The sequence below is a fragment of the Leptonychotes weddellii genome, chromosome 11, assembly GCF_054177405.1.
Source record: "Leptonychotes weddellii isolate Sample4059 chromosome 11, ASM5417740v2, whole genome shotgun sequence".
NCBI lineage: Eukaryota > Metazoa > Chordata > Mammalia > Carnivora > Phocidae > Leptonychotes > Leptonychotes weddellii.
Window position 1 is genome coordinate 35,294,444 of NC_138379.1, and position 18,503 is coordinate 35,312,946.

The 18,503-nt window shown below is 54.3% G+C and overlaps 2 protein-coding genes across 2 annotated transcripts in view; both read right to left on the minus strand.

Annotated features, from left to right (window-relative positions):
* KCNC1 (potassium voltage-gated channel subfamily C member 1) overlaps window positions 1-2,479 on the minus strand; it is a 41,932-nt gene extending 39,453 nt beyond the window's left edge. The window contains exon 1 of the mRNA XM_081798486.1: window positions 945-2,479. Coding sequence (XP_081654612.1) covers window positions 945-1,514 — 570 coding nt within the window. The 5' untranslated portion in view covers window positions 1,515-2,479. The remainder of the gene's footprint in view (window positions 1-944) is intronic.
* Window positions 2,480-13,167: 10,688 nt separating this feature from the next.
* On the minus strand, window positions 13,168-16,018 carry MYOD1 (myogenic differentiation 1). Its single transcript, XM_006750993.3, has 3 exons — window positions 14,924-16,018; window positions 14,369-14,447; window positions 13,168-14,094 (listed from the first exon to the last, which is right to left on the minus strand). The coding sequence occupies exons 1-3, from the start codon at window positions 15,551-15,553 to the stop codon at window positions 13,844-13,846; spliced, it is 960 nt and encodes a 319-aa protein (XP_006751056.2). The 5' UTR covers window positions 15,554-16,018; the 3' UTR covers window positions 13,168-13,843.
* Between the last annotated feature and the right edge of the window lie 2,485 nt (window positions 16,019-18,503).

The following is an 18,503-nucleotide window of genomic DNA, read 5'->3' on the forward strand; positions in this document are numbered from 1 at the left end:
AATCCAGAGAAGCCTCTGAAAGGCCAAGGTCAGCAGCAGGGTGCCCTTTCTCTCCTGTAACAAGCTGCTATCACTAAAGGGGAGTGGCCGATGAAGACACACCCACCTCACACACCTTCTTGCAGGTTCCCCTTTAGAACCCCCCACTCTTCCCCTGACAGGTCCCAGAGGAAGCACAGGCAAAGCCTAGTGGCCCCCTCCAAAACCCTTCCCTTTTGATGAAGAAGGGCAGGCTGTGTTCCCAGGAACAGGTCTCAGAGGGGCCACATCACCCTCCCCACAGCCCAGGCCCATACCAACTACCAAGCTATTAATTAGCCATAAAGATTCCCCCTTGACCATCTCTTCACAGCAGCCTGAGGTTACTCCCTGGGGAGGGGTGGTCTGTCTCAAGCAGCAGACCAGGGCAAGCCCTCCTCTACAGGCCCTGACTGGCTCCAGATGCCTTTTACCTGGGAGGGAAGAAGGCCTCCCAGCTTCCCTCCCCACACCAAAATCTAAAGGGCAGTTCACATCTTCCCAGGGTACATCTGCAAAGACACAAATATGCATGCACAGGCACTCCTGCACACTCAAACATACAAACATGTTCTCTCATTCCCACTAATACTTTACCTACCCAAATCGACACCACCATACTTACATAAATATGCACACACAATCTACTCATACACACAAACACCCATTTGTACTCACTCATACATATTTAATTTGGAAATACAGACACAGACCTTACATACCTACAAAACTAGTCCCCCTCAAAGAGCAACCTCTCTTTTATCCCCCCTTTTATACACGTTCTCATACGTGCACACACACACACACACACACACACACACACACACACACACTCCTTTCAGTTCTGACTCTCTAGGCGCCAGTTCTCGAATCCACCCCCGCCCCAGGGAGGCAGAGGATCTTCTGATGGATAGGTTGTCACTTACCCGCGCGTAGCGGGAGGAGTAGGGGTCCTCGAAGAGCGCCCAGATGCGCGGCTGCCAGCGGCGCCAGAAGCCGCCTGGCCGGCCGTCCGGGGAGTCGCTAAGCGCCAGGCGCTTGGTCATCTCCAGCTCGTCCTCACCGTCACCTGAGTCGCCGGGGCCGTCGGCGTCCGCGTCGTCGGCGCTGTTGTCAAGGGGTGCGCCGCCAAAGCTATCGAGCGCCTCCTCTGCGTCGCGATGCTGGCGGTAAGTCATCCAGCAGCAGGGCTCCACGTCGGTCTCGTCGATGCCCCAGAAGGCCAGCTCCTCTTCATAGAGTGGCCCGCACACGTCGGCGGGGCAGTGCAGCTTGCCAGTGCGATAGTAGTTCAGGATGTGCGCGAAGACGCCTGGGTGGCGGTCGAAAAAGAACTCGTCGGCGCGCGGGTCATAGTCGAAATGGCTGTGGGCGTCGGGCTCCGCCAGCCAGGCGAGCCGCGTGCCGGGCAGCGTGCGCAGCGTCGAGCGGTACGTCTGGTGGCGCGTGCCGCCCACGTTGATCACGATGCGCTCGCTCTCGTCCCCTTGGCCCATCGCGGCGCCCCCTTAGGCATGGCGCGGCCCAGCGACACCCATGGGAGCGGCCGCCAGGGGGAGTTGGCGCCGGGGAGGGGGGCGCGGGGCCTCCTCCCCCCTCCCCCCAGCCGTCGGGGGGTACAGAGGATGGTGGCTCTGGCCACCCCAAGAGCGACCCAAGCCCCTCGGGGCGCTTTCTGTCGGGTGCTGGTCCAGGGGAGTGTGCGCGGGATCCCAGGGGTCTCTAGGCGCCAGATGTGGGGAGGGAGCGGGTCCGGCTGCGGAGGAGGCAGAGGAGGAAAGAAGGAAGGAAGAAAGGGAGGGAGGAAGGGAGGGAGGAAGGGAGGGAGGAAGGGAGGGAGAGGGACGGCGCTCAGCGGCGAGCCCCGGGAGGAGGGAAAAGAGGGTTGGGGGGCCGGGCTCCCGTCCCCATCTCAGCGGGAAAATGAAGAAATTGACACAAAGCTTTTTTGGGGGAAGGTCAGCTGCTCCAAAGGCCGGACAGATAGATCAGCCCCCGGAAGGGGGAAGGGTGGAGAGGGGGCCGGGAAATTCGCGCTCTGCTGTGCGGTGGTCGCCGCAGCGCGCTCTCGGCGCTGGGGAGATGGATGGCCGTTGCCTTCCTCCCTGCGTGGCCGGGCTGCAGCTCGGGGCGCAGGGCGGGCTCCGGCCCCCTCCCTCTCTCCTTGCCTGGCTGCCTGCTCCCCCCGGTGGCGGGCGCGCCTGCCTGCCCGCCCGCCCTCCTCGATCCTTCTCCCCGCCTCTTGGAGGAGATGGCGGGCCCCCTGGGCAGGGGCACCCGGGGCGCTGCTCGGTGCGGCGGCCGCGGAGCGCTGCGCTCGGTGAGCGCTCCGCCTTGAGCTGGGCTTCCGCGGGGCTACGCTCTGGCTCCGGCGGCGGTGCTGAAGGGACAGCTCCCGGGCTGTGGCGGAGCTGCGCGGGGCCGGGCACGGGGTTTCTCCGGGCTGGCTTCGGTCTGCGAGGCCGGTGGGCACCGACTCCGGTGCCTCTGCGCCCCGCGCTTCGCGCCCCGCTTCGGGCAGGTGGTTGAAGGTGCGGGTCAAGGCGAGGGGGCTGCGGCGGTCGCGACCGGGAGGCGGGGGTGGCGGGTCCAGGCGCGGCGAGGCGAGGCCGGCCAAGCCGGCGAGGCCGGGGAGGCGAGGCGCGGAGCGGCCGCCGCCGCCGCGACGCTGCTGCCGCCCGGGCTGCTGCTAGGCTCGCTTGCTCGCTTGCTCGCTTGCTCGCTCGCGCGGTCCGCGTCCAGCCCGCCGCTCTCCGGACACAAGCACACGGCGCGCGCAGCCGCACTCGCCCCCGGAGGGAGGCGCCGCGCTGGGTCCTAAAAAGCCCCGATTCCGCGCCCCCCTCCCAGCCCGGCTCGGAGCCGGCCTCCCTCAACCCCGGCGCTGGGGGCGCCAGCCCCGCGTGGCTCCTGCTGCTCGGGGGGGACCCGCCGACGCTCTGCCCTGGGGGAGCGCCACGCGATGGGCCGGGGCTCCGGGAGACGTCTAGGCCTGCGCCCCCCGGGTCAGACTGAGGTTAGAAGGGCTTCGGCACCCGTCCCTCCCCTTCCAAACGAGGTACTCTCTTATTCCTTGTGAAATGCGACGCCCCCAACCGCTATCAGAGACACCTTGACCTGGACCAGCATTGGCGGCTCCAAGCAACCTTTAATACCTGCCTTTTCTGCGGAACCTGGAGCTCCCGTGATCCTGTCATGGGTGCCTCTTGAATGGACTCCAAAATAATATCCTCCAAACACACAACACACAACGCTGTCCTCTAAGCCCTCCTAACAACCCAATAATCCTGGAACCCTATGTTTGCCTTTCGACCCCTTCCTCACCTTGGGCCCTTCATAACTCCAGGCTGACCCTAGTCTCCCATTGAGGGCCACAAGCTCTGCCATACTGATCCCAGCTCACTGACCCTCCCACACTAGCTCTGGATCGCTACGTGGGGATCCCTTATGAAAAGGGTATTCTGCCCTTAGAGGTCAGAAGGAGCAACTGCTCCTAGTGGTCCTGAACATTGATATCCCCCCTCTCCCTGTCGGGCTTCAGCCTCCCTGGGCAGTAAGCTGATGTTGTGCTGGGGAGCTGGATGGGAGCAGTTCCTGCTGTGATTCCCACAGCTTCTCAGTTGATCTTGGGGGTGGGGGTTACAGTTTGGGCTCCAGGCCTTTCTGGCCCATGTTTGCTGCCAGTGCTTCAGCTTACTCAATCGATTACTCATTTACTCCTTCCTTACTCCACACTCTGTCCCAGGCACAAAGGTACAAGACACCTTGCCCTCCAGGGGCTCACAGACTTTTGGGGAAAAGGGCAGGTGGGCCTGAGCAGGGCTGGGGAGGTCAGGCCCAGCTCCAGGGTTGGCTGCACCAGGAAAGAGGCTTATTGATCCCAGCCCAACCCAATCGAACACAAGGCTGCCTGGACAAAGGGCGATTTAATTAAGAAGACAGGAGGCTCTTATTTACCTGTCGGCACTTGCTAACTGTGCAGACAGCTGTCCCTCTACACTGACCTATGGACACGGCTGTGAGCCTGGGGACAAAGCTGTGTCTCAGACATCTCTCTCCTCACTTGGCCAGGGAAATCCCAGCCCAGGGAAATCTGTGTGTGGTAGGGAAAGGTTTGGAGGAGTGGAGAAGGTTGGAAAGGGCGAGGGGCAGAACATGACATGACCGATGGGAGAAAGGCAATGGCAGAAACAGAGAGAGGCAGAGTTAGGGCAGAAACGGGGGCAGAGATAGACAGAGGCAAAGAGAGGGCCGGAGTCTGAGGCCAGGATGGCACCTCTTCCCTCCAGAGATTGATCTAAACAGGAATTGTTTCCCCTTCAATCTCAGAGTAATGCAGGCATAAGAGTGCTTTTAAGTGTCTCTCTCACTGTGATCAGTGTGATCCCCATCCCCTAACCAGAAGGAGGCCTGACCTGGTGCAGCTCAGCCTCACCCAAATTCAGATTCCCCAGGACACAGGCTCTCAGAAAGCTCTGCCCCAATCCAAGCAGGTGATAAAACAGAGAAATGGGGACCCCCAGAAAGAAGAGAAAAAGATGGACACAGAGAGATGAACACACACACACACAGACACGCACACACATGCACACACTTGGCTGGGAGATATCAAGATGGGGAGAAACCAGAAAGAGTCCTCTCCAAACCTTCTCTTCCTTCCAGCCAGCCATCCCTCTTCTCTCTCGGAAAGCCTTCGGTGTTTCCACCAGCCATAGAGGCCCAGGATTCCCCCTTTTCCCTCTCTTGCAGGAAGGCCCACATTGGATCAGAGTATCGCTCCCCAGCCTTCACTATAACTCATCTTTTCCCCCAAAATGGACTACCAGCTCCTCCGGGGTTGCTGCTCATTTGCTTTCCTCCACAGTGCCCAGAACACGGCGGCTCCTCGTTCAGAGTTAGATGAGTTGAGAAAGGCCAAGAGAGGGCCTGGGATCCTAGCATCCCAGTGTCAGAGGCCAGGAGAATCTGGAGCCCTGAACCGACGCTGTGTCAGGGGAAGGTCATACCCAGGATCTCTCAGGGAGTCAGTGCAGAGCCCACTCAGGCCACTACCCCATGGTGAGCCACAGTGGGAAGCTGAAGGGTGTCCTATGTAGTGGACAGGTGGAGAGATGGAGAGATAGAGAGAGGCTGCTAGTAGGGGGAAGGTTCATGATTAGGAGCCCTGGTCAGGCCTGGCCCTAGAGGTTGTATTAGAAAAAGAGAGGCAGGAGAGGGTTGGAGTGAAGGGAAATGTGAAAGGGTATCCACTACACCCTAAAATCCCCTACATGGCAAGTGGAGAAGGCTCAGAGAGGAGCTTCCCAGGGGACAGGGGAGCTGTCCCTGAGGTGCCCCACACTGACCCACTTTAGGATTCTCACCTTGATCTTTGATGGCAACTCCCAGCCCAGGCCCCAAAGAATGCACCCCCCCATCCTAAGCAGGGACATAAAAGTCCCTTCTCTCACTTCCTTTTCACACTGTAAAAGGCTGGCATTTGCAGAGAGCCCAGAAAAACTGAGAGGGCACACAGAAAGAAAGAAAAAAAGGCCTCAGAGAAATAGGGGTGGGAGGAGGATTTGCTGCCTGAGCCTTAGCTTCTCACCCACAACCACTAACCATAGCCCCGCAGCCAGCCAAGACCCTCACCCCTTTCTACTTGCACGGTACCCCCTTATTCATAACCATCTGTCCCCTCCCTTGCAGAGGAAGGCGTGTGGTCCCATGCCAGAGGGTCGTTGGGATCAGTGGCTGGTGAGAAGAGGCGGCAGTGAACTACCAGTGGGCTGTTGTTGTTCGGTGGTCAGGAGCATAGACTCTAGGGCCTGGCTGCCTGTGTTCAAATCCGAGCTCCATCATTGACTTAGCTATGACCTTGGGCAAGTTATTCAACTTCTCTATGCCTCAGCTTCTTTATTGTCAGACGAATAATAATAAGCCCTATATCCTTTAACACCTCAGCTCTGGGATCACTCTTGTTCTGGCTGGAGGGGAGGGTGTGCTGGGCTCCATAAGCTCTGTGGTAGGAATGGCTCCAGGAGGAGCTGGGGTGAGAGTGGACTGGAAAAAGGTGAAGGGAGTCCTGAAGCCAAGTTTGGCCTATGTTCTCACACTTGGCACTTGTAAGCCTTAGATCTGGTCCTGCTAGGCTCTGGAACTGGCCCAAGTCCAGCCCCTGGGCCTTTGTCCAGCTTGGCACATCCTCTCTGCTGCTCTCCCAGGCCCAGAGCCTTAACATTCCCAGTGGGTTGGGGTGCCATCTTGTGGTCACATCTGGAAACTAACCTAAACTGGGCATGAACGGAGCAGGCTTTGGGGGTGACCCACCATAAGCAATGAAACCAGCTGGGATCTCCTGCTTTGACCAGAACTCCAATGGACAGGGGAGACTGAAATTAGAGGTGCCATAGTGGGAAATTGGTGACCATTGCTGTTGGGTCCGTAGCTTGAGCACCGACCCTGGCACCTAACCTGGGAATGGGGTAGGGTGTACAGCTCTTCCTTCCTGTGACACCGCCCCCCCCCGGTGAATGGGGTCCAGATCTCTTAGGCCAGGAGAAGTCTAGAAAGGAGCCAAGGTAGAGAATGGCCAGGGGAAGTGCTAGACCAGGGTTTCTCAACCTTGGCACCGTTGACCTTTTGGACCAGATAATCCTTTGTGATGGGGGCTCTCCTGTGCATTGTAGAATGTTTAGCAGCATCCCTAGCCTCTACCAGCTAGATGTCACTAGAGCCCCTTCCCCAGTCATGACAATCAAGAAGGTCTACAGACACTCCCAACAGTCCTTTTGGGGGTAAAATTTCCTCTGGTTGAGAGAACCACGCATCTAGACAGATTCGGTTACAAATCTCATTTGCTGCTTATTAGTGACTGTAAGCTATTCACTTTTCCTCTCTAGGCTTCCGTTTCCTCATCTGTGTAAAGGAAATAACATTTTGTGAGGATTAAATGAGATAGTGTCTCTGGGCACCTGGGTGGCTCAGTCATTGGGCGTCTGCCTTCGGCTCAGGTCATGATCCCAGGGTCCTGGGATCGAGCCCCGCATCGGGCTCCCTGTTCAGCAGGAAGCCTGCTTCTCCCTCTCCCACTCCCCCTGCTTGTGTTCCCTCTCTCGCTGTGTCTCTCTCTGTCAAATAAATAAATAAAACCTTTTTTAAAAAATAAATAAGATAATGTCTCTCATATAACCTCCTCTCCTTCCCTTTTCCCCCTTCCCTCAGATTGCCCATCCCCTCCAAACCCTCTGTGACCTGCTCTAACCCCACATCTCTCTCATGGGCTCCTACCAGTCCCCAGCAATGTCCGTCAGTCCCTCAGTGACAGTGTGGCCCCGGGGGGCAGAGTGTCAGCCCTCCCTAGGCTTGGTTTTGGGGAAGATGGGACCTCGACGCCTCTCATGCTGGTTGAGTGAGGTGGGGAGGCAGGAAATGATGAAGGCTGCGGTGCAGGATGCATGTGGATGGTCAGAGAGGCTGATGTGTAGGGAGGGCGGGTGGGCGCAGGCACTTCTTTAAGAGTGTTCCCAGTAGGTCTGGGCAGAGGCCACTGAATTCTCCTTCTGGAAGCAGCTTGGAGATGTGTGGCTATCCCAAGGGCTGCAATGCCTTTGATGGGAGCCTTGTGGGTTCTCCTGGTGGATACCCCCAGGAGGCAGCAGGTAAGCCTGGTTGGCAGTGTGTAGTGCTGGATCCGGGTTTTGTGAGGCCTGGTGTTTAGATATTTTGGGGGTTACACTTTTAAAAAAAGAATAGAAAGGTGGGCACAAAAGTGAATATGCATTTAGACTTAGAAATCAGGAACACATGTAAAGTTTAGAAAGCTGACAAATACTACAAACCTTTAAAAATCCAGAAAAAAATTGCTTAGTATTTTTATTAACTGCCTGACACACCAACATAAGACTTTTGAATAAGCTATATTTACTTATACTTTACTTTTGTTGGAAGCCAACAAAAACAGTTGCAACTTTTTCTTTTGCAATTATAGAAAGATGTTCAGTTAACAACACGTTTGTTTCATTAAAACTGCATCAAAGATGACTGAAAATGAAAATATCACCGTCCTCCCATATAACTATCTTTTTTGTGCACCAACACACAAGAACCTGCTTTAAATTTCCGTGCCAATTTACAGCTGCTAAATTGAACCAGACAAGGTTTGTGACTACTTAAAATACTGTCAAGACAGGGCTACTTAAAGATACATTCATGAAATGCAGGGGACCCAGAATAGCCACAACGATCTTGAAGAAGAACAAAGTTAGAGGACTCACACTCCCTCATTTCAAAACTTACTACAAAGCTACAGTAATCAACACTGTGTGGTACTGGCATGAGGATAGGCATGTAGATCAATGGAATAGAACTGAAAGCCCAGAAATAAACCCATACATTTATAGTCAATTAATTTGTGACAAGGGTGCCAAGAAAATTCCATGGGGAAAAGAATAGCCCTTTCAACAAAAGGTGCTGGGACAAGTGGGTATCTACATGCAAAAGAATGAAGTTGGATCCCTTCTTTACACCATATAGAAAAATCAACTAAAAACACATGAAATATCAAACGTAGGAGCTAAAACTATAATACTCTTACTTGGTTTAGGTTATGGTTTTGTAGACATAATGCCCACAATGCAAGCAACAACAACAACAAAATATAGATAAACTGAACTCCATCAAAATGAAACAAAATTGTGCTTCCATGGACACTGTCAGGAATGTGAAAAGACAACCTGTAGAGTGAGAGAAAATATCTGCAAATCACATATTTGATAAGAGTCTAGTATCTAGATTATAGAGAGAACACTCAAAACTCAACAATAAAAAGACAAGTAATCTAATTTTAAGATGGGCAGAGGATTTGAATAGACATTTCCCCAAAGAAGAAATACAAATGGCCAATAAGCACATGAAAAGATACTCAACATCATTAGTCATTAGGGAAATGCAAATCAAAACCACAATGAGATACCACTTTACACCCACTAGGGTGGCTAGAATAAAAAGACAAACAGAAATAGTGTTGTGGATGATGTAGAGAAATTGGAACCCTGATACACTGCTGATGGGAATGTAAAATGGTGCAGCTGCTTTGGGGAAGACTTTGGCAGGTCCTCAAAAATTTAAACATAGAGTTATGATATACCCAGCAATTTCATTTTTAGGTATATACCCAAGAGAATTAAAAGCATATGTTTACACAAAAATGTGTACTTGAATGTTCATAACAGTATTATTCAGAATAGCTAAAAATGGAAACAACCCAAATATCTATCAACTGATAAATGGATAAACAAAATACGATGTATCCATATAATGCAATATTATTTAGCTATACAAAGGAATGAAGTCCTGATACAGGCTACAACATGGATGAATTTTGGAAACATTATGCCAAGGGAAAAGAGTCATACACAAAAGGCCACACAGTGTGTGATTCCACTCATGAAGTGTCCAGAATAGGCACATCCATAGAAACAGAAAATAATTCGTGGTTGCCAGGGGATTGAGGGAGGAGGAAGAGTGGGGAGTGACTGCAAATGGGTTAAGAGTTTCTTTTGGGAGTGAGGAAAATGTTCTGGATTAGACAGTACTGGTGATATTGTACAACATAGTGAATATATCACAAACTACTGATTTCGACACGTTAAGAGGCTGAATTTTATGGTATGTAAATTGCATCTCAATAAAAACTTTGGGAAAGTAAAGAAGGCTCTGTAAACCAGATGAGAAATAATTTGCTTATGCTGAGAAAAATCTCAGTTTGTCATGTCGCCTTCAATGTGCATCAGCCTCTGGTGGTATGCTCTGGGTTCATGTGTGGTTGCATGAGCACATGTGTGTAGACATGGACCCAATGTTTCCGCAGATCCAGCCCAGGTGAAAATGGCCCCAAGAACAAGGGTCATTTCATCTACGTTGCAAATGGAGTTGGCCTCGACTAGACGCTCCTCCCACCCCCAAATCCAGGGGACTGAGGTGAGAGATGGGCCAGGAGGGGACCTCAAACCCCATCATCCATGGAGTGATCCAATCTCCAGCTGTTCCCCTCCCTCCTGACTTTCTCGCAGTGCCCTCTCCTTCCTTCCCATGCAGAGGTATAAGGCAAGGCAGCCAAGAGTGCAATCCCTGGAGTCTGTCTGCCTGGGTTCAAATCCTGGATCATGATCTAAGCTAGTCCAATGAGGGTTCTTCTCTGGAAATTTTCAAACTGGAGTTTAATGGTGAGATCCAAGGTAATTCCTGCGTTGCTGGAGAAAATCAATATGGACTCGGAGAGAGTAAAGTAAACTAAGTAGAGGCAAGCCCGGGAATGGTGGAAGAGTAAGAGGGGCTCCAGGCTCCAGTCCCAGCTGTCAAAGCTCATGGATACTATGGTCCCTGTAGTGCTGCTTCCATATATGAACTGTCCCATGTCCTTCCAACACACCCCTTGGGGGGTGACGCTAGTCTGAACTGGGTTTCTGTCACTTGTAACTGGAAGTGTCCTGGACTAAATCTCTCCCCATACCTGCTTCTTCTTCTCCTGATGTCTCCATCTCTGTAATGGCATTACCGTCCACTCTGAACCAAACCAGAGCCTGAGTCAGCCTTGGCTCCCCCTTTCCCCTCACGTCATTAGGGCCTCCATACACAAGGCTCTGTGAACAGTTATGCATGTTGGTTCACTGAACAAATTTACCTGCCTAAGAAGGTCAGTGGGGGCTGAAGTCCAGCCTGCTCTCTGATTGCCTAGCTATGAACCCTGGTGCAGAGCAGCATCCTCAGGAAAGAAGGGACATTTTTTCCAATTGCACACTAGCTCCTGGGCCTTCTTCATACGTGTAATTGGTTTCCTCAGTGCAGAAATCCTGCATCCTCCTTTCTGCACCTTCTTATACCCCATTATCATATCTCACTGCACGCTTTACCTTTCCTTATAGTATTTCTCACCATTTATTCACTTATTTCTTTGTCTAATGGCTATTTCCCCAGTTGATTTTTTTTTAAAGATTCTATTTATTTATTTGACAGAGAGAGACAACACAAGCAGGGGGAGTGGGAGAGGAAGAAGCAGACTTCCCACCAAGCAGGGAGCCCGATGCGGGGCTCGATCCCAGGACCCTGGGATCATGACCTGAGCCGAAGGCAGACGCTCAATGACTGAGCCACCCAGGTGCCCCTCCCCGGTGGATTTTAAGCTGTGTGAGGGTAAGGACTGTGCCCTCGAAGTTCTCCACTGTACTGTCAACACCTACATTTTATCTGGCACAACTCTCTATTCCTATGCTTTCTCTCACATCCCAGTCGCAGACCCAGTTCAGGTCATGTCATGTCTCCTCTGAGCAGCCCTCATGGCCTCCTGACAAATCTTCCTGTCTCAAGTCTTGTTCCCTCCTATCCATTTTGCCAGCCCAGACTGGCTTTTCTAAATACAGATTTATTTGTACCCTTCTGCTGGTTAGATTCCTCTATGGCTCCCTATTGCCCTCAGAATAAAGTCCAAATGAGGTCCATTAACGATCTGCCTCTGCCTTTTCCCCATCTCACCTTTGGCCTCTCCCTGTGAGCACTTTTGGGTCCATGAAGGCACAGTTTACTTTCTGTCACTTTGGGGTCTTTGCACTTCTGTTTCCTCAGCTTGGAGTATCCTTCTTTGGCTCCCCTTCCATGACCAACCCCTTCAAGATTCTTACTAGAGGTTAACTGCTTGTCTCTACCTTCTGTTCCTACTCTGTTCCTCTACCACATACACCCCCATTATAACATTTAATTCATTGTGATGTAACCAGCTGCTAAGAGATCCAATCTCCCCAAATGTCTTGGTGTTTTCCACAGTCAGGAACTGTCCATTGGTCTCTGTTTTCACCCAGCATAGGACCTGGCAACTATTGATTGAATGAATTCATAAATGAGCCCCCAAAGGGTCTCAAAGGAGTGTAAAGAACCCCAAGGTGCATCTGGGGAAGCCAGAGGAAAAGCTGAGGATTATTAGTAACAGAGTAGCTCTAGGCAGCTCTTCAGGGACCCTGTACTGGGGACAGCAGAGGCTTTCCCCAGAGCAGAGAGCACAGGTCCTTCTTGCTGGCAACACATCTTGCCTGCAGTCCTCAGGGTCATCCCACTTGACAAGCAGAGCCTTTGAAAGTGGGCCTGTAAGGTTTTCAGGAAAAAAGTGTCTGTAAGGGTGAGATGTAGGAGACATTGAGGTCCTGATGACAAATGTATGTATGTTTGGGGGCGGGCTTGGGGTGGCATGGGAATGGGAAAGAACTTTTACCAGACTATCCTTCCAGGGGTGCCCTCCCAGCTGTGTGTGTGCGTGCACATGTGCATGGGTCTGTGGGCATTGTGTGCTGTCTTTTCTTGTTTCTCAAGACACAGTTCAAATGGCACCTCTTCCAGGAAGTCCTCTCCAGCACCCTGGCTAAATCAGTGTCCCCTCCTCTGCTCTCAGAGCATTTTTAACCAAACCTGAGATGATGCAGGTTTGCACTGCCCTGACAGGGCCAGGATGCTCTAAGTGCTGGGTGCCAGGCTGAGTAGAGACGTCTGTGCCTGTCTGGCCTTCTGTGCGGTCCCCTTAAGAGTACTCCTATCACTGAGAGCCTGTAAGTGTCATACAGCTTACATCGCCCCTTCACACTCAGTTTTTCCTTACAATGCTATGAGCACCTTATCACATTCTCTGTACCCATGAGGCTTCCGAGTGGCACCTAGAGCTACGAATTCCCAGTGTTCCTTCTGGACACCACGCCTGTAGTCCATCTGCCTGGGTTCACTCAGTGTGTATCGAGGGGCGTGATTCTCAAACTTGCACGCACTTTAGAATCTCTTAGGGGAGCTTTTGAAAAATACCAAAACCTGGCCCCGGATATTAGGGGCAGATATATTAAATCAGAATCTCTGGCGAGTGGGGCAGGCATGGATTTTTTTTTTCACTACTCAAATCATTCTAAAATGCATCCTGACACAAGAACCACTGACCTGCTGCGTGTAGTGATGGGTCAGAGGAACCTCCCCCACGGATAAGGAGCCAAACGCACCCCTCCCTTCCTAGCCCGCCCCAGGCTCCTTTCTTGCAATCCGTCTTCCGCCTACAGGGGTCGCTGCGGTTCAGCTGGCCCAAGTTTTCGGGGTTTCCTCCCTTCCTAGCCCCATCCCCAGGGAAAGTCGGAGCCACCGCGGTATAAATTAGCGTCTTTATTTCGAACACCTGAGCGAGCGCCTGCGGCTCACCCACCTGCCGTATAAACGTACAAAGTCCCTGTCGCACCGCACACCATGCCTCAGAGATAAATACAGCCCTAGGGGCACCTGCTCTGGCAAAGCAACTCTTATTTACAGGAATAGATTACAAAAGTATTACAAAAAGTGGTCCTGAACTGGGGGAGGGGGTGAAGTGGTTACTGTTACACTTGTTACACGCGGAACGCCAGCGCGCCCCGTGGGCGCTGGGGAAGAGCAAAGCCGCCCGGGGCTCTGGGAGGGAGGCCACGCCCCCTTCAGCCGCACTGGCGTCCGGAGGCGGGGCTTAGGTCTGCGCGGGTCCCACCCCGCCCAGGGAATCGGGGTAAGGAAGAGGAAGGGTCTGGCCCCTCAAGGAGGAACACCTAAAGACCATCGCCGCGAGTGTCAGGGAAGGGTGTTGTGTGGAAAAGGACTGTGTCCTTACTGTGGAGCGCGGGAGTGGAAACACACGTCCGTTCTCCCGCCTCTCCCAACTCGGGAGGGGTCGCTTTTAAAGCGCGGTTGGGAGTGGGAGTTAGCATTTAAGCTCGATCTTTTGGGCGCGAGGGACTCTAGGGGCACCATCCCTCGGGCGCGCAGGCAGCGGAGCCCTCCCATGCGGCCGCCCACCCCCTCAGAGCACCTGGTAGATCGGGTTGGGGTTTGCGCCCGCTGAGCACTGCGGGGCGGCGTCCGGGGAAGGGGCGGGGGCGCCGCGCTCGACCTCGCTCTGGGCGGCCTCTTCTTGTGGGCCGGGAGACGACTCCGGCGGCGCATCCGCCAGCAGAAGCGCGGGCGCGGCGGGGCTCTCGGTGGAGATGCGCTCCACGATGCTGGACAGGCAGTCGAGGCTCGATACCGCAGCACTCTTCCCCGGCCTGGGTTCTGCGCGGGGAGGGGTAGGTTAGTATGCAGTTGAGCAGCGAACAAATCTCCCACCTACAGGCTCAGTGCTTTGGGGCAGACAGGAAACTGAAGGCCTGCCCGAGTCCGAGAGGACCCAGGGAGAGTCCGGAGCGAAAAGGGAGGAAGCCGCACGCTTAGTATTTCATTCCCTGTACTGTCTCCCAGGATTGGGAGCGGGGAGGGGGGGTCCTAGATAGAGGGAGGCCAGGGCAGCTCAAAGGGGGTAACGTGCGAAGGAGGCGCAAATACGCACCGCTCGGCGCCTCGCTGTAGTAGGTGCCATCGTAGCAGTTCCGCCGCCGGGCACCGCTCGGGGGGCCGCTGTAGTCCATCTGCAAACGTCAAGGGCGCCCGAGTCAGGCTCGGGGACCGCGTGGGGCCAGAGCATCACTCCCGGTAGCCACCCCGCCCCAACTCCCCAGTCTCAGCCACGAGTTCTGGGCCCTGGTTGGGGGATCGGGGCGGACAGGAGCTGACTGCAGCCTCCTCCCGGGCCAACTAGAGGGTGGATAGTCGCCTAGGTGCATAAATCTGCATTTTGTAAATAGGGTAAGTGGAGAAAAGCAGATCTTCATGTCGCTGCAGCAGAGCTCTAACAGCGCCCTCAGTAGGGTGGCTCGCATTTGTCCCGTGCGCCCCCAAGGCACCAGGCCACCCCAGTGACAGCTGCTCAGGACACCGGGGTCCACTCGCGGCAAGGTTCCCAGCCCAAACCTCCCTCTGGCGGGCCCGCTCCCCGCGCTCGGAAACACGTCCCAGATATACCAAGAGCTGCCCTCACTTCTCTAGCTGGGGGTCCTGGCCTTACCATGCCGTCGGAGCAGTTGGAGCGCGGGCTGGACGCGTCTGAGTCGCCACTGTAGTGTTCGCCGCCACGGCCTGGGGGCAGCGGGCCAGGCGCGTAGAAGGCAGCGGCGGCACCAGGGGGCGCGGCGTCCTGGTCGCGCAGCAGCGCCTGCAGGCCTTCGATGTAGCGAATGGCATTGCGCAGGATCTCCACCTTGGGCAGCCGCTGGTTCGGGTTGCTGGACGTGCAGCGCTTGAGCGTCTCGAAAGCCTCGTTGACTTTGCTCAGGCGGCGCCGCTCGCGCATGGTGGCGGCCTTGCGGCGGTCGGCGTTAGTGGTCTTGCGCTTGCACGCTTTGCAGGCCCACAGCAGACAGCGGCCAGCCTGGTGGTGCCCGCTGGGAGCGCGCACATGCTCGTCCTCGCGCGCGCCTGGCGCCGGGTGCACGACCGCAGGGAAGTGCGAGTGTTCCTCGGGCTTCAGGAGCGCGCCCACGTGCACGAGGCGCGGGTCCAGGTCCTCGAAGAATCGCAGGTCGGAGGAGTCGAAACACGGGTCATCATAGAAATCATCTGCGGAGGCAAAGTTGCAGAGGGAGCCGTCGGGGCCAGTCAAGTCTACGTCTCGGAGTGGCGGCGACAGCAGCTCCATGTCCCTGCAGGGGGTGGCGCAGTCCTAGCTTCGGTAGGGGTTGCCCGAAACTTTCTGCCTCTCTGCAGTCTTGACCGTGCGGTAGTAAAGTACCGGGGGTCTGAATGTACACCCCACTTCCCCCCCCCCCGCTCTGCCCGGTCCTCTCCGGCCTGATGGGAAAGCGGCGGCAGCGCCCCGGGGCTTCCCCACCCCTATCGTCACGCGAGGCGCCCGGGGCTATTTATCCGGTAGTAGCTTAAGGGCCCCAGAGCCCGAGCGGGCGGCTGGGGGCGGGGGCGCCCGAGGCCAATAGAAACAAGGTGGGGAGGAGCTTGGGATCCCCAGGGTGGCCGCTGGGGCAAGAGACTGGCCAGCCCCCTACCCCTCGAGTCCCGCGCGCGCGCGCGCTCCGACCCCTCCCTAGGCTGGGAGGGAGGCAGAGGCCGGCAGCCCAACGCGGCTGCACTTGGCTCCGGGGCACACTCGCTCCAAACCTCTCCAGCACCGTACTCGTCCTATGTCCTCGGGAAATGTTGGCCGCGCGCGCTCAACTCCAAGCTGACTTTGGGTCTCCCTCTGTCCTCTGATTTATGGGGGACCTAGGTGCAGGGTGGGAGTAGAAAACAGATCGCGAGAGATTTAGAGAGAGAGACCCATGGCAATAGGGCAGAGACACACTCAGAGCTGAGATAGTGAGACAGTGAGAGAGGCAGCCAAGAGACAGAGACAGAGAGCAGAAAGCAAGAGTCAGAGGCAAAGAAACCTGCAGTGAGAATTAGAGTCTAAGTGGAAGAACCTGAGACAAACTGGACGTGGCGGCCACGTCACTCGGCCAGTTCCTACCCGGGAGTGGATCAGAGGGCCGTGGGCCCACCCCACCTTCTCTGGACGCTTAGAAACGCAGCCGCATTTCTGCAGAAGAGGAGAATGGCTGCTAAAGCTTCTCGCCAGTCTCTCCAAGCCCAGGTCCCGCCCCGGCCTGGAGGGAGGAAGTGAACTCCTGCCTAACTCGACCTGTGTGTTTCCGCAGCGGAGTGTCCTGTGTGGGTCCGGGTGGAGATGTGTCTTCGGCTGGAAAGAAAACTGCTGTTTTTCCCTCCTTCTTGCGCACAGCGCTGCACCAGTGAAGCTCATTGCTCAAAGGCCTCGAAAGCCCAGACTCAGCGTGAGAACCCCATTTCGGAGTGGGATCTTTTGAGAGTAGAGTGTGCAGACCAATGATCTAAGTTAGAGTCCAGATCCCACAGCTTCCTGGGTGATTTTGCCGAAGTCATATCGCCTTCCAAGCCTCAGTTTCCCCACTTTGTAAATTTGGGGATAATAAGAGCGATTTCTTGGAGTGATTGTGGTGGTGGTGAGAATCTAAAGAGACCAAAGATGTGGAGGCCCTCAGTCCGAGATGCAAGGCGATATTATCAAGAGGGCTTGCTTCTGTCGTTGGCACAGACTGGACTCTGTGCTCCCTGCTGTCTTCCCAGCTGTTGGCTGGGGCACTGAGCCCTGACAGAGGCCCATGTAATGTCAGGGCTTAGCTTCTGCTGAAGTCTGAGCTGCATTTCTTTCCAGCAAGCCCACTGGAAAGACTGGGACTAGAAGGAGGAGGCAACCACCTCATGGGACCTCTGGCTCCTTCACAAGCCCTGGGTACCCCCACCCCCAGAATGCCTCTCAGCCTCTTCTTAAATCTCTAGTCCAAATCTTCCTATCAGCGTTCTGGCTAGAGGTCTCCCTTGGATGAGATACCCCTACAGGGGTCTCTCCCCCCCAGCGCCTACAGATAGAAGCAAGAGTTACCATTGTGCCTTTCCCACTAACTTCAGGAAGCTGTCCTAACTGGCTCCTTGGACCCTGGGAAGCTCTTTCTTCCCACCAAACCTATCAGACTCTTTTGGAACCCTGCCTTCTTCACTTATCTGCCACTAGTAGTGCTAAAGGTCTCCTTCCTGATGTGGTCACCTCCCTTCACTCTATAACACCACCTTCATGTATTCATTCAACACATAGTATGGAGCATCCATTATGTGCCAGGTATTGGTCTAGGTGTTGGGGGATACAGCAATGAATAACACTGAGACTCTGCTCTCGTGGTGTTTGCATTGTAGGGTGGGGAGACACATAATAAACAAATAAGCCAAAAATATGTGATGTCAGGAAGTTTTAAGTTCTATGAAGAAAAATAAAGCAAAGGGGAAAAGCGATGGAGATTATTTCATTATATGGAGTGGTCTGGGAAAGCCTCTCTGAGATGATTACATTTGAGCGAGACCAGAATGAAGGGAGGGCAGAAGCAGATATCTGGAATCAGATAGAAGGAAGAGCATGTGCAAAGGTCCTGAGGCAAGATTGTGTCATATTTAAAGTACAGCAAGGAGGCTGGTATGTCAGCTGCAGAATGAGCAAGTGGGAGAGTTGTAGGAGATGGGGTCAGAAAGGGACAAAGGATTTGAATTCTGAGATGGAAAGCCGCTGGAGAGCTTGAGTGGAAGAGAAGAATGTTACTGTTTGACTTACATTTTAACAAGAGCATACAGGTTATGGAGAGCAAAGGCAGAAGCAGGGAGACCATTAGGAGACTATTGTAATGATCCAAGTAAGTGGTGATGGTGGTTTAGATTTGGGTACCAGCAGTAGGGATGGTGGAAAGTAATTAAATTCCAAATATATTTTGAAGATGGAGCCAACAAGAATTTTTCACGATTGGGTGTAGGCAGGGAGACAAGAGAGGAGTTGAGGATGACTCGGGGCAGAACGGAGTTGGGGAACAGCAGGTTTGCAGGTGGCAGATCAAGAGTCCAAGCTGGGGCAAAATCTGAGATGGGTGTCCAACATCCAGGTGGAGAGATCAGGTAGGCAGGGGTTTTATGAGGCTGGAGTTCCAACGGGGAGGTCTGGGCAGGGGGGAGCCCTGTGCACTGAGACACTGGAGTCTCTCCATCCCCAGTGCTGCCATCCTGGACTAAGCTGCCAC

Bases quoted from the DNA above. Each gene is read 5' to 3' on its own strand.
- MYOD1 (XM_006750993.3), bottom strand. From the start codon at position 15,553: ATGGAGCTGCTGTCGCCGCCACTCCGAGACGTAGACTTGACTGGCCCC. The intron at 14,448-14,923 runs GTAAGGCCAGGA...TGACGTTTGCAG, and splicing joins CCAACTGCTCCGACGGCATG to ATGGACTACAGCGGCCCCCC. The intron at 14,095-14,368 runs GTGCGTATTTGC...CTCCCCGCGCAG, and splicing joins CTACAGCGAGGCGCCGAGCG to AACCCAGGCCGGGGAAGAGT.